This window comes from Eptatretus burgeri, chromosome 1 (genome assembly GCF_056783735.1).
Source record: "Eptatretus burgeri isolate ZD-2024b chromosome 1, Ebu_testis_v1, whole genome shotgun sequence".
Lineage (NCBI taxonomy): Eukaryota > Metazoa > Chordata > Myxini > Myxiniformes > Myxinidae > Eptatretus > Eptatretus burgeri.
This window is the reverse complement of record NC_140961.1, coordinates 143,639,056-143,657,130: the sequence shown is the minus strand read 5'-3', so window position 1 is coordinate 143,657,130 and position 18,075 is coordinate 143,639,056. Positions and strand designations below refer to the sequence as shown.

Sequence of the window (18,075 nt, the reverse complement as noted above, 5' to 3'; positions counted from 1 at the left end):
TCGTTCCTTTTGGAACCGATGGTTCTGTCGTACTAAGTACTTGGCTGGCAGGGTGGCCAAGAGTTATGTGCACGTGCCTCAAGCCTTTGAGCCTGGGTTCGATGTCGACCCGGCTATAAACCGTCACCCTGATGTTTCATAAGCGGGGAGATTCGTTAGCGTGTCGTCCTTCCGAAGGACGCTGAGCAGGAGAACCAGCCCGCCAGCACTCAACGGTTGGCGGCGTCACAGATCCCAAGGTGTCCTTCGCGAAGAGTAGGCGGCATATCGCCGGCACCTTGAACAAATCACAAATTCCTCTTCTCACCTACAGGGGTACTGCATGGGTGGCACAGTCGTGCCTCGGCTTGGATGCAACCAGCAGGCCAAATTTGCTAATCGAATCCCAGTCGGACGTGCATTGGCTAACAGCGACTGCTTCCTGAAAATGTCTGCTGTAGTTTATCCACCGAAAACGGTTTTGCTTTTTATCTGATGCAAATTGTTGCTTCATCGCACCGTAGAGTGATGTATGTACTAACTTTGCAATGTTGACCTTTTGCTTGCAATTTGGTTTGCTTCCCATGATTCCCTTCGATCAAACTGTTGCTGTCAGCAGCACTAATTCTGTAACATGATTGTCCAATAGTTGGACTTCCTGTTTGAGTATATTGCGGTGATGCAACGATGTGAAGAGCACCATTTACTCTCTCTCTCTCTCAAACATTTCCCTGCTCGAATCTTGTCAAAGTTGTGGATGATTTTTTATTGTTTCTCTCTCCTAATTTTGACAATATTAGGGTGTTCGCGTCCGGTCTGTTTATCATCGGTGATTAACAAAAAGGGTACAAATTCATGACAGCGTAAAATTGATATTCTGTTATGCGATGGAGCTGTCACTGATCGAATGTGAACTGCCGTTGTGGCTTCTCGGTGTTGCTTTTGAGACTTGAATTGTGAAGCTGTTTACAAGCTTTAACTTTTGTACACTTTGCATTAAATTGTGAATGTTTGCGCCAAATTTGATTCCGCCCTTACGTGGTTGCGTATGCAGCCGCAAATTTAGACGCGGGGTAAACGCTTCCGAGCAGCTCGGGAGATCGAAGTGTTTCACCATCCGCACAGGGATGGGAGCTAATGATGCGGTCGGAGAATGACGTATCGAAAGACTCGATGCCTCCTCACGTGGCATTGTTTACGAGCGGCTGCTTCTTGTCGCTCCAAGTCGAGAAAAAGTTTCCGAGCCCGAAATACGATTCCTTTTCCAACGGTATCGGGGAAACTCGCCCACAGTCGGGGCGAACTTGCGTGATGCCGGCTGGAAAGCACAAAAAGGACTAAAAGTGTTTGCCAGCTTTTGTTGGCACGAGACCATTCATTCGTGTTCGGTGCAGGATGGGCGTGGGGGTGACTCCGACTCGCCCTTCTAACTCGGTGTTTTCATAACGTTCATCAAGGTGTTTTGTATATTTAACATTTAGCATATGATGTGCATTGTTTTGTGTATTTTGTTTGCTTTGTTTAGTTTGCAAACGATTTGGATTTTACATGCAATGCTTTGCTCATTTTGGAGGAGAATGTGAGGTGATAAAACTGCAGAGCTTTTGAGTATTTCCCTCTGCATTTGTGGTAAACTTTGGTCTTAAACTTGAAACGGTTTCGATTTTTATATGTTTTTGTGACGTCACATTCGGGGCATCACTGAAGCATAATGCGGTGGTTGGGGGTGGCGACGGTTGGGTAGCCTCGTTGTAAGCAGTGGTGCTTCTCGAAACATTTCCTTTGCATATGTTTGTGCTTTCACTTTTTTTGTCCAGTTGTGTACCTTTTTATGGCTTTGACCTTTGGTTTTTTTTTGAACAATAAACTTCCCCGTCAGGTTTGTAAAAGTTGCGTGTGCCTGGTTTTCTGTCCGTGCTGAGGTTTGTGGCATGTGCTGACAGAACTCCATTTGTAGAATGCATTGTTTTCCCTCCACAGTGGACAACTGATGAGGACCTACAGACTGCCTTTCATGCTATTGGGGTAACTGATCTTCAAGAAATCAAGTTCTTTGAGAATCGAGCCAACGGACAATCAAAAGGGTACAGCTCTTTTGCAACTTGTATTGATTTGTACCCTTTGTAATTTGATTTCATTTCTGTGCATTAGCTGTTCTTTATTTATTTATTTATTTATTTGTTTGTTTATATATTTATCAACTTATTTGTGCATTCATTTATTCATTCATTTATTTATTTATTTGTTTTCTTGGCTTGCGTGCAAAAAAAAGGAAGAAAATAAACCAAAAACAAACATTGTCATCGCCTTAAATAATAATTTGTTTTTGAAAAGTAGTTTCGGGGTATTTCAAGGGAGTACCTTTTGCTTTGCTCAGCATGTTGAAAGCTCTTGGAGTATCTACTTTTATCTCGTTTCTGTGGGTTCCTTGTTTCATGTCAAAAACGAATGAGTTGCCAGCGCAGTTCTTCATTCAGGAATGCAAAAGCCAAATGCGTTTGTCGTACGTCGGTGGAATAAAGGAATGTAGTTGCAGTTGAATGGATCCAAACTTCTCAAACGTCCTGTAACGTTAGAACGGGTCCTTTCGATGCTTGGAAAGGGTTTTCGAGAGCGATTCTAAAGGTCAACATCATCAACGAACCGCTACTTTGCTGTAGCTACAGTGTGATGGCACCTTGCTGGCTGGTTTAAAAAAAAAAAAAATTTAATTCCCACTTTCATTCTAGTTGGTTTGGCTTCCAAAACGATTGCGTCAAGCCGTCAATTGTCGATTCACCAGGTGCTGAGCAAACGCCACGAAACGACTTGTAATTTGTCGAGTCATGTTTATCGGAAGATTTTACCCGGAGCAGATTTTATTCATTGTGAAGGATTCATGTCCTCCATTGTTGGACGGCAGTGTAACCACAGATACTCGGCAACCTGGATATAAACGTCATCGATTGTACGTGATGCAAGTTATAGTTGTGAACTTCGGGAATTTAATGGCTGACGAATAAGCAAGATTTCAACGTTGGCATTTGATGAGTCTAACGGCTTGTTTTCAGCTTTTGTGAATTTCTGCTTGATTTTTGCTTCAGTTTGGCTTTCTACATCCTCTTGCTGTTACAAATGATAAATCAAAATAAAAATCGTTGCTGTTGCTTCTTCTGTTGTCCCCCCCCCCCCGGGGCCCCATAATTTAGCGTGACCTGAGCAAACGTCCCGCGGTGGCTCGACGTGAAAGTTGACTTTCAAAAATACCGTATCTTCCCTTTTGCATGATGTAGATGTGTTTGAGTTGTACTTGGTCCGGTTTACATTGTTTTGGTGGCCCCTCTTGCAATAAACCTCCCAAGTGCGTCGTAAATCCCATCATCAAATTAGAAATTTGATGACGTCTGCAAAATGACAATTTTGACTTCAGCTGTACTCTCATCGAAGCCTCCTTTTCGTCTTTTCTCCCCCATCTCACTAATTCCCTTATTCCTTCATTTTCTCCACCAACCTTCGCATTCTCCTATTTTATAATTGTATATATTTTTTAATATCAATATTTTTTTCAATTTACCCCCGCTTAATATCTAGATGGACCTTGAACGCTCTTCGAACTCTGGTTTTTTTTTAACCATGATGCCCACTTTAGTTGCTGTAGTTTATTTTGGTCGCTAAATTCCTTCTAATTCTTTGTGAAGATGTATCCGTTCCCAAAGTTTCTGAGCATGATTGCTCAATCCCTTTGCCCTCTGATCACTCTCAGGTTTGCATTGGTCCATCTGACCTCAGACTCATCCTTTCGCAAGGCCATGGATCATCTCGGAAAGCAGGAAGTGCACGGGCAGAATCCCGTCGTATCTCCTTTCAACAAGCAATCTCTCAATCAGTTTGAATTGCAGTCACGTAAGCTTCACCTCCAAGCAATGTGCCTGTATGAAGCATTATTATTTCATGACTTCTGGGTGTCTGACTCTTTTGGGGGAACAAAAAGTGTTTTAACCGCCAAATGGTATGAGCATTATTTTGCTGAGGTTTCTTTCTTTCTTTCTTTCTTTCTTGATCCTGGGTTTTTATCTGCATCATCTTTGTTTAAGAACCTTTTTTTATATATACCCTGCAAGAGGTGGGATTGTGGCTAGTTTTGATAAAATTTACAATTTATCCTCTCCTTTATACACTTTTTTTTTTTTCAACCATGCTCGGATTTCCTTTCTCTCACAAAGCTCTTCAGTGCAATGCTTCATCCTGAAGATGGGCCTGCATAAATAAATGAAGGAAAACGGCAATTATTTATCTTTGAAAGGTTTGAGGTTGGTGTCTTTAAACATTTTCAAGGGTGACAAAGGCAATTTGCCAAGGATGAGTTTGGGATGTTAACACATTCAGGTGGAGAGACAGAGGCTCGAGTTTACGTGAGCGAAGCACAGCCCATCTCGGATAAGAGATCGTTAATGAAAGAGCCAGTGGCTTCACTGAAAACATGTGCCGAGATCGCTATGTGGACCCTTTAGAGGAAGATGGATTTGCAGCCTGGAGATGTCAGGAAAGTAACAGTCAACAAACGAGACAAATGAAACTTTGAATTGAACAGGCCTGTTGCTTGTTACTTAATTAATACAATTAGTCGAATTACATAGTTGGAATAATATTTACTGATCCACCTTGGTATGAAAGCAGGAAGTTGCCTGATTTTACTAACATTTCCTTTGTTGGGTAAATCACCGAAAACACATACATGGCTGTGAAGGCAAAATGCAATCGTGAACCAGAGTACGGACGTTGGATAGTCTGACTTTTCTTGAACAAACCCAACATTTGAACATCATTGCATACGCAGGCATGGCCAAAAATATTTGCACCCTCGTGCCTTCCTCAAATAACTCACAATTTTCTCCAAAAATAAGTTGAAATTAACAAAATTATTTGGTCTCCACAATTCTTTATTTCACTGTTAATATTATGGAACCGTTGTTTTTGATTCAGAAGTTAATATATCCTTTTGCCTGGTGTTGGCTTAATGGCTCGAGTGGTGGGCTTGGGATCCGAGGATCCTGAGTTCAAATCCCACTTTGCTGTTGAATTAATACCAGGTGGGGTTGACTCAACCTGTCATCCTTCCGAGGTCGGCAAAATGAGTGCCAGCTTGTTGGTATACTGTCGGAGTGGCGACCCTTCCAGGATTGTGTCCAATAGCCAAGGAGACTGCTTCGGCAGCACCAACGCTCTGCACAGAGTATGGTGCCAATGGATGGATGGATATCCTTTTAAATGAGACAATAAAAAGAAATGGCATTGACAAAATTGATACCCTCGACTTAATATTTGACAACACAGCATTTGACAAAATAACTGCATTCGAGTGCTTCTGATAGCCATTGATGAGCTATCTACACCTCTCCGCTGGTAGTTTGGCCAACTCGTCTTGTGGAAACTGCTCCAGTTCTCCCAGATTTGAAGGTTACCTTCTCCCAACTGCTGTTTTCATTCAGATATCCCCCCACAGGTGTTAAATGGGATTTAGATCTGGACTCATTGCTGGCCACCACAGAACAGTCTCGCGTTTTGTCTTAAACCATTCCTGGGTGCTTTTTGAAGTGAGTTTGGGGTCAGTGTCCTGCTGCAAGACCCACGATCTTCGACAGAGACCCAGCTTTCTGAAGCTGGGTTGAACATTGCATTCCAAAATGCCTCCTTGGTAATCTCCTAATTTCATGATGCCATGCACACATTCAAGGTGCCCATTGCCAGAGGTAGCACAGCAACCCCAAAACATCACTGAACCTCCTCCATGTTTGACTGTAGGGAAGGTGTTCTTTTCTTTGAAGGCTTCATTTTGTTTTCTGTAAACAGAGATGATGTGCTTTACCAAAAAGCTCCAATTTGATCTCATCTGTCCACAGAACATTCTCCAAGAAGGAGTTTGGCTTGTTCAGGTGTGTTTTGGAAAACTCCAGTCAGGCTTTCTTATGTCTCTCTCTCAACAGTGGGGGGGGGGGGGAGGGGGCTCCTGGGTCTCCTACCATAGAACCCCCTTTCATCGAGTTGGTGACGGATGGTGCGAGTTGAAACTGTTGCACCTTGTGAAGGTCAGCTTGAATCTGTTTGGCAGTTGATCGAGGTGTTTTCTCCACCATATGAACAATCCTTCACTGCAATCTTCGATCAAGTTTTCTTTTGAGGCCACATCCAGTGAGGTTGGCTTCAGTGCCATGGGCCTTAAACTTCCTGATAACATTGCCTGCGGTGGACACAGGAACATCAAGGTCTCTGGAGATGGACTTGTAGCCTTGAGATCGTCCATGCTTGGCTACAGTCTTGTGTCTGACCTCCTCAGACAATGCTCTAGTTTTCTTTCTTATCTCCATGCTCATTGCGGTACACACAGTGACACAAAACAGCAGAATGACCCCTTTTCTCAATTCAAACTGGTTCAATGAGTAATTTTTATATTGCAGGTACCTACAACTCACCACAGGTGAGGTTATTTTCAAAGTAAAGGAGAATCACCTGCTTGAAATCTAATTATTTCTAACAACTTCTAAAAGGTGCCAATGATATTGTCTGGGCCATTTTCGGATTTCTGTGTGGAATAAGCTAAGATTTATTACTTTTTTCCAGCTTTTTTTGTTTTGTTCCATTGCAAACCAAAGCAATACATTTGTGGAGAGCGAAATAGTTTTTAATTTCAGCAATTTTCTGGAAGAAATTGCGCATTACCCGAAAAAAGTGCAAGGGTGCCAATATTTTTGGCCACGACTGTATGTTCAGCTTGATGCACTCTCAGTGTGGACTTAAATTGCCAACAGCTTGCCGTAATCATGGCTTTTGCTGCTGGGTGTTTAAAGGCATATTCCTTGCATTTTAATAAACATAGCATTGGTCAATTTGTGCTGCCGAGGCTCAATGACTATAGCTCGGAAATTTACAATCGGTCCACAGTTTCTGGTTTCTGAATGGAGGAAAACATTTAGCACAACTGGTCAGTCCATTCGGTTAATGCAATTGAAACGAAAATGGCACTGTCGGAGCGCATACCTCTGCATGGCTGCACAGTTTATGTTTTGTATCCCACCGATAGGCTGGATCTGCATCCGGACCTGAACTGAAATCCAATTGGCTTGTTCTTGTCACCTAACAAACCTCATCCACAAAGTTCTTTCATAACCCGTCCACAACTTTGAAATACCGTGCCATTTATCGTTTTTGCCTCTATCTCTCAATTGTGAACAATCACTTTATATATTGTATTATTTGGATCTGGATCTTAACTTGTCACACACCCAGCCTGTCCACCAAGTTTCGTCCGAATCCGTTAACTTTTTTGAGATATCCTGTTCACGGCCAAACAAGTGGGTAAAACATGTTTATGAATATGTTCAGCTTCGGTAGCGGAGGTAATTAATTGAAGATGGAGGTCATGCGTTGATGAACGACATAGAGCAATGATTCTTGCACCAAATTCTTATTTGTACATTTTTAAACTTTGCATTTTCATGATACTTTAGCTAATTGCAGGCTTCCACACACATGAAAGGACAACTTTCACACTTACACCTTGGGTAACATCAAACTCTGGTTTTGTAAAATAAAGAAGGCTGGGACAATGTGGTCGAAAATTCACCTTTAGTATATACACACACACATCGCAAGACTGGTGTGTTTGCGTGCTGTGGTGTTGCGTGCTCTGTGTTGTTTGGTCACGTGTTGCTTGCTTGTGTTTTGTGTGTTGTTTTTTTTGCTTGTTGCGTGTTTGTGTGTAGCACGTTTCATTTCTTTTTTCGTGTTGCGTGTTGTAAGGTGTGTCCCTGTCCCGGTGTATCGATTTCAAATTACCCCCTCCTCCATCTTGCCCCCCCCCCCCCCCGGTAACTTGAAATCGTGTGAAATCGATTTCATCATAACCCCTACAATTTCAGATTACCCCCCCCTCAAAACATTTATTTACGTATGTTTATTTACAAAAAAAATAGTAATTTAATTGATATTGAAAACTAATTAGGGAAAAACCATTGACCACATGACAGCCTTTAAAGTGTTTGCAATGAATTTTGATTTTATTATGAATGATTTTATTTTAATATTGTTATTAATTGAAATCAGTATTTCTCATACAGTTATAGTTTTTTCCATATTTTTATGATATCCTTCTTCGATATAGTTGATACAAATAGACATACTGGAATATCTTTTTAACCAACTCGGACTATATTTACAATTATGGTAACAATGCAATAAAATCAATGTATAAGAAAGGCAATGAAAACAGCTTACACATGACCACTTATGGAAGGTGGGGATATCTGAAGCCACAAAAGTCAGGCCACCACACAACTCCCTGCCCAGATATCTATTTTTCCATCTGACAAACTGCCTGTAGCTGGTATATTTGTATCGTCCGTACAAGGGAAATAATAGCAATAGCTACTTGTGTATCTCAGTTGTCATTCTTTTAGTTGAAAATACTTTCTTTATCGAGAAAGTATCAGGGTAGCTTACTGATGAGGATACTGATTTGGGAAACCCTTGTCTGTATCCAATACAGGTACATTCAAGTACATACATATCAAGGCACACATTATCGAAGCCAACGTGGTGTGTAAGGCAGTCAAGGTCACCATCAAAGTTTGCCAACTTATCATTCACTTTGTCTGATTTCAGGCAACATGTACTTTCCTTCATTGTTTCCAGTGGTTGGCAATAACCACACAGACACCTGTACAAAGAAATAACACGTCCGTCATCCATTATTTAATTTTGTCTTCTAAATAGACAAATCATTGCCATGATACCATGTACTTTACGCAGTGGCGACATACTAAGACCAGACTTGGAAACCTGATTTGTGGAATCAACGTTCAATCCACACCAATGAAATAACAGGATAAGTTAACCATCAGTGCTAAAGCATTATCACAAGCACGTCACACCTGCCTCAACAGCTCGCTATATGCTTTCAATATTTTTTTTCAAATTTCTAACGTAAGAATGTGCCAAGATTCATACCATTCAACATTCTGGAGCCTTCCGATGTCGATATTTTTTTTTTGTGCAAAACTACCGGCTACTGCAGACCTTTCGCCTTCAACAACTTGCGCATATGGTTCAAAACGATATGGCAGGACGTGTCAAAACTGAGGCCGCCCTGTTGTGACGTCATGACGTCACAACGGGTGGCCTCCGTTTTGACGTGCCGTGCATTTAGCATTGTTTTTACATCGCGTTATGTTTGCGTTCGGAGGGAAATAAGTCGCTAAAGCCTGTCCTTATCATAACTTCACACCTCAAGCTGATGTCCGCGCTCTGGTTTCGCAACATTTCTGGTGCCTCAGTGAGCTCGAAAGGATGCTTTTCATCCTTTGCTGGATATTGTTTTGTGCTGAAAAAAAACTTAACAATGGCTGAAGAACGCAATTCTTCAACTGTTTCACAAGACAAAGCTGACAACGTTGATGTGATCTTTGATTATGTTGTTAACAACAAATATGCTGCTGGAATGTCAAAAAATGATAAAGCAAACCTATGTAGGCTCTCGAAGCGTTATGTTGAACAAACTGGTCAACTCTACTATCGCCATTGAGCAGAGAGTCGGAAATTCTGGAAATGAGTACACAGAGGTCTTGGTAATTTGTGATAGGGATGAGCAGAGACATTATCGAAAGCATACACATGGGCTCTGGAGATAGTGATACAGCCCGTTGCTTGGGAAGTCATATTGGCATCGACAGAACCAGGGCAAAGATTTTGGAGAGATTTTATTGGAAAAAATGTGGGCAGGGATGTCAGAGTTTATTTTGGCTTCTGGTCATCAGAAAGTTAACCCTGTTCGCAAGGTTGATGTTGGTGAACTTCATCCTGTTCCATTGCCAAGTAAAGTCATAGTCCAAATTGGGGTTGATATCACCAATCTGCCTAAAACAGAGGATGGTTATTGTTGTATTGTTGTGACTATGGACTACTTCTCCAAATGGCCCGAGGCTCGACCTTTGAAAGATCACACAGCAGAAAGTGTTGCAAAGTTTCTGTTTGAGGACATCATCTGTCGACATGGTTGTGTAGAAATACAAATTAATGACCAAGGAAGAGAGTTTGTTAACAAGACATCAGCTGAGCTGCATAGATTAACTGGAACCAAGCAACACATAACGAGTGCTTATCACCCTCAAGCAAATGGCCTTGTGGAGCGTCAGAACTGCACTATCAAGGATTCATTCATAAAATACCTTGAGGACCATTCCAACTGGGTTGAATGCTTACCAGCAGTTCTGTTTGTGTATTGAACATCCAAACATTCTTCCACCAAAATGACTATTCCAAATTGTGTACAACAGGCAAGCTGTGCTTCCAGTTGAACTGCAGCACAACCAAACTTCCAAGCATCAGGACGGCATTGACAGTGATCAATCCATAATCAGCAAAATTGACCATGACATCTATTTGGGACAGCATGATTGCTAAAGTTGCCTCCAACATTAAATCAGCACAGTCCATTCAAAAGGAACAATATGACAAAAACATCAACGACAAGAGTTTAGTGTTGGCGATCAAGTTCTGCTCAAGATTCTAGTATGTGTGGACAGAAAGGGAGGGCGTTTTACGGAGCACCGCACAGGTCCTTACACTGTGGCAGAAGTTTGTGGCAAAAACACCTACCGACTTTCAGATCAAAAGAAAGTAAATTCCACCAACCTCACCCGATATGTTGAACAATCATCCTCGCCATTTAAAAAGCACAAAACCTATGAAGGACCTCAGAGTGCCCCAGCTCCAAAACGGACCAAACTTCTTCAAAAGACCTCATCAAAACTTGTAGTTGATAATTCACTAGAGATCACAGAATCCATGTCTACCGACTCTATTACAGTCACTCCTGTTTGCGAAGATTGGCAGAAATTTCATTCAAAACTGAACTTCGATTTTGAACGTTCCACCAAATTAAAACATGGATCAGGTACATGCAACATTCCAATCAATCAGCCCCTCAGGGCCTGCAGAATCAAACCCGATGGCAACTGTCTGTTCCGTTGCTTCAGTCAGATTCTGACAGGAACTCAAGAAAACCATGGTCTGTTGAGGACAATTCTTGTCTCATTCATTTTGGACAATGTCAGTTTGTTCTTGGGTGTCTGTTCTGGTGTTGTGGAGCATATAAACACGAGTAAGACGGCCCTCCTTGGAACCTGGGGCACTGAAGTTGAGATTTTTGCGATGGCAACAATCCTCAACAATCTGATTTATGTGTACTGTAAATGTGGAAATGACAATAAATGGTTAGAGTATAAACCACTCAAGACAGATACGAAAGACATTCATGCTGACGAAGCTGTTATGATCAGCAATTTGTCACACCACTTTGAACCTGCAATTTGTTACTTTTGTTGAATTAAACAGTGCAGTGGACTATATTTTCAATTCACAATTTAGTTGTAATTCTGTATCCCTAATGAATATTCACTCTTGTAATTATTATACTTTTTCCTTCTAAATTTCTCTTGTTAGGTTGAATCTTTGTATATATTGTGTTTGTATATAATGTCATGCACTTTCAACAAGTGTATGAGTGGTTTTAATACAATTAATATTTTTGTTACATTTTTTATGTTTCCAGACTTTGAGATGAGCTGTGGTTTTAATACAATTAACATTTTTGTTACATTTTTTATGTTTCCAGACTTTGAGGCGAGCTTTCAATCTTGTATGTTTTACGTGTTCTATTCAATAAACGTATCATGAGTTGTGGGCATAAGAATTTATCATTTCAGCTAAATCAGGGAGGGGGGTAATATGAAATTGGGTTCAGGCTACCCCCGGGGGTAACTTGAAATTGATTTCAGATTACCGGGAGGTAACTTGAAAGGGGGATAGCTTGAAGTCTTTACACCGGCACTGGTTGGCAGTTGTACTGGGATCAGCTAGTCACTCATGGCAAAAATTGAATATATGTAGACTGCCGATTCCTTGTGGACATACATGATTCTTTGGAAACCAGCAGAGTGAAACTCGTTCCATTTGAAACATTTTGAGAGATATTATGGCTTGACTGGATCTACGACTTGGAAGACTGACTCTTCAAAATATATGTATTGCTACTTGGAGCGCACAAAAAATGCTGGCAACAAGAGCAGGATCACTCATGTTCAAGAAACTGAAATGCATAAAAGTAACAAGAGTGGGACTCATCAAGGTCCGAGATGCCCATGAATATGCAGGCTGTGATGACTATTTGCATTGAGGAGTTGTTGCCATTGCTATGGACCAGAACACTAAGAAAGCTCTTGTGACTTGGTCACCAAACAAGAGCAGTCTACTGACAGCCAGGTTCAGGTAATGTCTGATTGCCTCACAGTCCTCATCAAGAATGGCCCCACCAATGTTGCCCAGCCAGAGGAGAAATAGCAGTTATACATTGCGCTGCACTCCTTGCAACAGAACAGCCCACAATAAGATTTCATATTCATCCTTGGTTACTTCAAGGTTGAGGTCAGTGTAGACAGGACTGCTGTGCCACAGCCCTTGGACCCCATTGATCTGCAGAAAAAAATGGCGATGGAGAACTACTCGCACACTTCTGCCTTGTTTTCAAATTACAAATCTGTCGATCCTATTTCCAAAGAAAGAACATTTAGCACCTTGTTAAATCTGTCTCTATAGTGTGCTCCCCTTTCATCCCTTCCTTCTCGTCAAATGCCATCACAACCAACTCCGCTCGTGAGGACGCTGAATGCCTCAATTCTGTGTTTGCTTCCAAATGCTGTGCTCCTAAATCCCTCATGCTCGATATCCATCCTTCCTTGTCGTACCCAAATGATCCTGAACTCTGTTTTTCTTTAAATTATTTTATTTATATTTTTTGCACCGAGAAAGGTGGAGAAGGTTCTTTCAGCACTCTGCTGACACTGCAACTGGATCAGGCGGCATCATCTCATCTATATATTACTAAAACTCTCATCTTGTATGTATGTTCCCGAAATACAGCCAAAATAGTACACGATAGCGCAAAATTTTTAGGGCCACCGTACTGACCATTCTCCTGCGGTGTGCAGTATTAAGTTTTGTTCAAATCGAGCAACGAAAAAAATATTAAAAAATCAATTCCCGATTCAGTCAAGTACTCTTCGGGAGAATTTGATTCATGCAAACAACCTCAGCGGTATAGTTCGCTTGAGCTATCTTTTTTTTTTTTTTGAAATGATTTTTTTCATTCAACCCCTGTCACAACGGGAACCCAACGGGTTCACGGGTCGTCCAATGTGTTCTAAATTCCTGCTCTGCTGCTCTCACATTCACTCTCTGCCCTTTTCACCCTGTCATTTCCACCGGGTCATCTTCCCTCTGCAAGGAAATCCACCAACGTCAATGCATCACGTAAAACGGTGCAAAAACGAATCCCCTTAATTGCAGTTCCATGAACTTACAATCATCAGCAAGATCATGGAATCCATCGTCACAGTTGATATGAAATCCTTCCTTTTCTCCTTCTCATCTCAGGTCACCAATTTTGTTTCAAACCAGGTCACTCCACCTTGGACATTCTGCTTATACTCACCCAACAATAGATGGAGGCCCTCAATGTGAGAGACAAGATCAGGGCCATCTCTGGACATATATTGTGCTTTGATACAGCCTGGCATCCCATCTTACTCACCAAGCTATCTGCTTATGGCATCCAAAGCCAACTCCACACATGATTGACTGACTTCCTCCACTCTCAAAGCCCATGTGTGGCTCTCAACTGAATCCTTTCATCTCCTCCCTGTCAAGGCTGGAGTGCCCCAAGGTAGTGTTCTGTGCCCTGTCCTATAAATGATCTCTGAATATCTGGGTAATCCTCCAAAGCTTGAAAAATCACAAGATGGTCAAACACCTTGGAATATGTATTTCAGTCCTGACTGTCTTATTTTCCCTCTCTGAAAGAACCATCTGGCAAACCCTCCTACCTACTTCCTTAACAATCCTCTTGAGGAAGTTCAGTCATTCAAACTCTGAGGTCTTACTATCAGCCATGATCTTTCTTGGGAAAACCACATTTCAAAGTTTGCCTCCAAAACCAGCTGCCGACTGAGCATCCTCTGTCGTACAAAGTCCTTCCTTGGCACCTGCACTCCTATCCACCTACAAGGCCTTCAACCACAGCTTGATGGAGTACTGTTCTCCCTTCTGAGCTAGCTCACATGCCTCACACCTTGCTCAGCTTGATGCCATGAAAACCATTGCCTTCAAGATTATTGGAATCTCCCACAATAAAGCTGATTCTTTGGGTCTATCATGACGCCATCGCAGACAGGTTGGTGGCCTCTGTCGTCTTCCGCCTCCTTTCTGGTCTTCCACCCTCTGCTCTTTCCATGCTTTGTCTTCCCCCCCCCCCTTCCCCATGTTTCTTCAGGGCACACAAGGTCCACCATCAACCTCATTCTGGTTAAACTACCTAAATCTAGAATTGCTCCTGCTTGTGGAATCAACTTCCACATACTCTTCAATCTCATTCTTCCCTCCAGGTCTTTAAGACAGCTTTTCACCACCATATCAGATCATCCCCAACCCAAATCCATGATTTTTTTCTACCCTTGTTAACCCCTACCCCATTCCAACCCCTCCTCCTTCCAAGTTTGTTTTCCCTCCTGAGAGCTTCCTTCTGTATCCATCTTGTCCAACCTATATGCATCCTCCTGCTCCTCATTCCACCCCACCCCCATTGTTTGTCCAAGTGTGCCACCATCGTGGCTTTCAACTCTGCTATTGGTGTTTCACACCTCCCTCAACTGTCTGTTTTGTGCTGTTGTGTCCTGATCCATTCAGTGTACTAATTCTAGCTCTTCCACGAGCCTCGACTTCGTATACCAAAAAGAAAAGGTTGAGCTAGCTGAAGAAGGTTGCTGCAAATGGGAACACTAGGCGTACATTTATTATAGTAAAGAAGGTGAAGGAAAAGCATTTACACCCTGCCTGTCATCCCATGAAGAGTTTAACTGCATCCCTCTTCATCATACTCCATTTCAGCCCCAGTGATGATGGGAGTACAGTGCCAACCTTTGCTCTCCCATGCCCCTTAACCTACCGGAGGAACTGATTGCCTTTATCACAGCATCTGTCCACATTCGATGATGACATGCACAGATCCCCACCATACATGCAGAAGTATAAGATGCCCAATAATGCAAAGGCTCCAGGAGTATGTAGAATCACACCATAGCCCCATAAAAATGCAACACCGAAGACCATTTCCAGACTTCATTAATTATTTTATGAAATTTGGAATTGGGAAACTATCTCTACAGATAGACAGTGGGCCAAGCATCCAAAATGTGTCTGGTTTTTGACTTTTGTGGACCCACCTCTCGGTATCTACCTGAAATTTTGCATAGATTTAGATTTTAAAAATCACTTAGAAAGAATTCACAACTAGTCGGTGCAAAAAGTTGCACATTAATTAGTTATGCTAATTAGCAAAACCTATAGCGCCATCTTGTGTCCATTCTGAGATGGCTGTGTTTGTGAATTCTGATGTCTATGTATTCAGAGGGAGACTACATGAATGTGGATGATATGGCTCTTTCTCTCTTTCTCTCTTATAAATAAAGTAATATGCAAAAACAGTAATTGTAAATAGTAATGCCACTAATTGTTGATCAACAGACCTCATTCATTGGCACAAAAGCTGAACATACAAGTCAGGAAGACATGCACTGGACTGGCATACCGAAATCAAACACAGTGTATCATATCATCCATCAGCAAACTAATCATCATTCATTCTTCGTTCAATCATCGATACATAAATCCATCACACACCAAAGCTGTTAAATTTCCACATGCCATTTCAAGAAGGCACACAGATTTACACATGAAAGGAAAAAAAATCATGGAACACCCATTTTAAAACTATCCAATCCAGGTATACATATGTTAATTCATGATCCTCAGCAAGAGCAACTGTTTCAAGAATTTCACGTAGAGGGGTCATACTCAGTCACAAAGACAAAGGAAAGCGAGAGGGAGAGGGGGAGAGAGGGAGGGGAAAAAAACCCAGGTGAATATATTAAGGTAGCCACTATTCTTGGTTCACGAAGGCAGAACAAGTCACAAACATTTCTGGAAAGTCCAATTTAGTAAACATATTTCTTTGCAATGTACATGTAATTTGCATATGCCATGCTCATCTATGTTTGTTTATGAATTGAAAATCTCGAGGGGACATGCATGAATCTTCACATAAATTAATGACACAATGATTGATAGTATGAATCGTATCAAATTATTCATTGCATACAGACTACAGTGGCTTGGTGATTAATACTGAGATTAGTTTTTCCCTAAATTTACACCAAGAGAAAAATATTCTAAAGGACTACTAAAAATTTCATTAAAAAACTGCACACACCATCTTGGTGGAGCCATGGACTACCATGCCGTTGGCGTACATGTAGTCACTTTGCTCGTGTTTGTTGTGGGCAGCAGAAATTCACTACAAAATTACGCCAGTGGCACGGTATACTTTACATTCAAGTTCAATAATAATTATCGGTGTATCGCCACTGTGCATAGCCACTGTGCATTAGCATTTTTAGGTTGGCATTCCACTGCGACCGCAAAAAAACCCAGTGTAACTGCACTGCTATTGCAGGTTTGCCACCACATCGTTGATTTAATAGAATACATACCAACTACAGATGGAAACAATGGGAGTCGTGTGATTCATGTTTAGAATTTTAAGTTAATCCATACTCCATACTAGTCTAGATTTCAGTTAGCATCATTGACACATGTCACGGTCAGTTTATGATTGAACTTTGAAGGATGATACTGATACTAAGTGATAGAATTTAGAGCAGAACATCCAGTCGGATTCATGACAGTGAGATTCTATCATATAGTAATCACTGGGTATTGATTTTGACCATTCTGTCAAAAATTAGTTAACGGTAGAAAGGAGATCCTACCTTCCAGATCCGTCACATTCATCATCATCATGATCATCACCGAGCACGGCATCGGCGGCTATAGCAGCCGCAATCCCCACACCGAGCCTGTGCTGGCTGTGGTGTATTTGTAGCGCCTTGACAGCTACCTTACTTTCGGGGCTTCCACATCAATCCACTTAGCAGCACATTCCTGAAATTTCCTAATGCTTTTCTCACTAAATGGAATTACTTTGCTGTGGGTGTTGATGACATGCATAAAACAGAACCCCGAAGAACTGCCTTCAGAATCTTCGGCAGCACTAGCATCAGACGACATGTACGCTGCCATGACAGCTAGTGAGTTGATGAGCGTGGTGCTGTATGTCAAAAGCGCTGTGATTGAACGATGTTTTTAAGAAAATTGTCACAATTTCGGATGTTTTTTTCCATATTTTGAAAAAATGTGCAAGTTTTGTGCTTCATGAGTTTCAGATATGATTTCTGGAATATTTTCACACAACATATTATAAATTCAGGTAGATACACGAGGTGGGTCACAAAACTAAACAAGACGGGAGCTCTGTCCATGGTCTAAGAATGGCTCCATGGCATTGTACTCTATTTCTGTAAACACAATGTAGCTCAGACTGAATGCAGGAATTATAGAGGCATTGGTCTCCTTTCAGTTGTAGCCAAGGTGTTCTGGATATTGGTTAAACATCAAACAGTTTGAGACCATAAAAATCTCTCTCTTGACATGAGTGGCCGGGCCGATGCCTCCGGGTCGGAGGTGACGCTTTGGTGTGCGCATGCACAGGACTTATGTCCATTGGAGATCGGGGGAGCGCTCGTCACACTCCACACATGTTGATTTCTCCGCTGATCGCACCACATGCCTTGTAGTCCTTTGGTTTGCATTAGCAAGAAGGACAATTGTCTGAGTGATAGACAGACTGTTTTTCTTTGTGGATTATGTAGTTCTACCGTTTGAGACATAATCTGTGGCTGATTCTTTCCATTAAAACCAGGAGATATTGTTACGAATTTGGAAGCTTACTGCACACAACAGCCAGAGTCCTTATAGCTCAGTCATATTGGTAAGTGTGTGTTTCTAATGTCTAATGGGAATTAAGTGTACGTGTGCTGCAGAGTTATTTTTAGAGATAGGATTTTTACATTTTACATCACCTACAACAACAACAACAACAACACTCTGCTCTCG

The 18,075-nt window shown here is 41.6% G+C and overlaps 1 protein-coding gene across 3 annotated transcripts in view; it reads left to right on the top strand.

Moving 5' to 3' along the window:
- Positions 1-18,075, top strand: part of CPSF6 (cleavage and polyadenylation specific factor 6) — an 83,764-nt gene that overhangs the window by 16,102 nt on the left and 49,587 nt on the right. For all 3 annotated transcript variants that reach the window (XM_085846405.1, XM_085846395.1, XM_085846415.1), the window contains exons 3-4: positions 1,960-2,063; positions 3,722-3,861. In XM_085846405.1, coding sequence (XP_085702531.1) covers positions 1,960-2,063; positions 3,722-3,861 — 244 coding nt within the window. The remainder of the gene's footprint in view (positions 1-1,959; positions 2,064-3,721; positions 3,862-18,075) is intronic.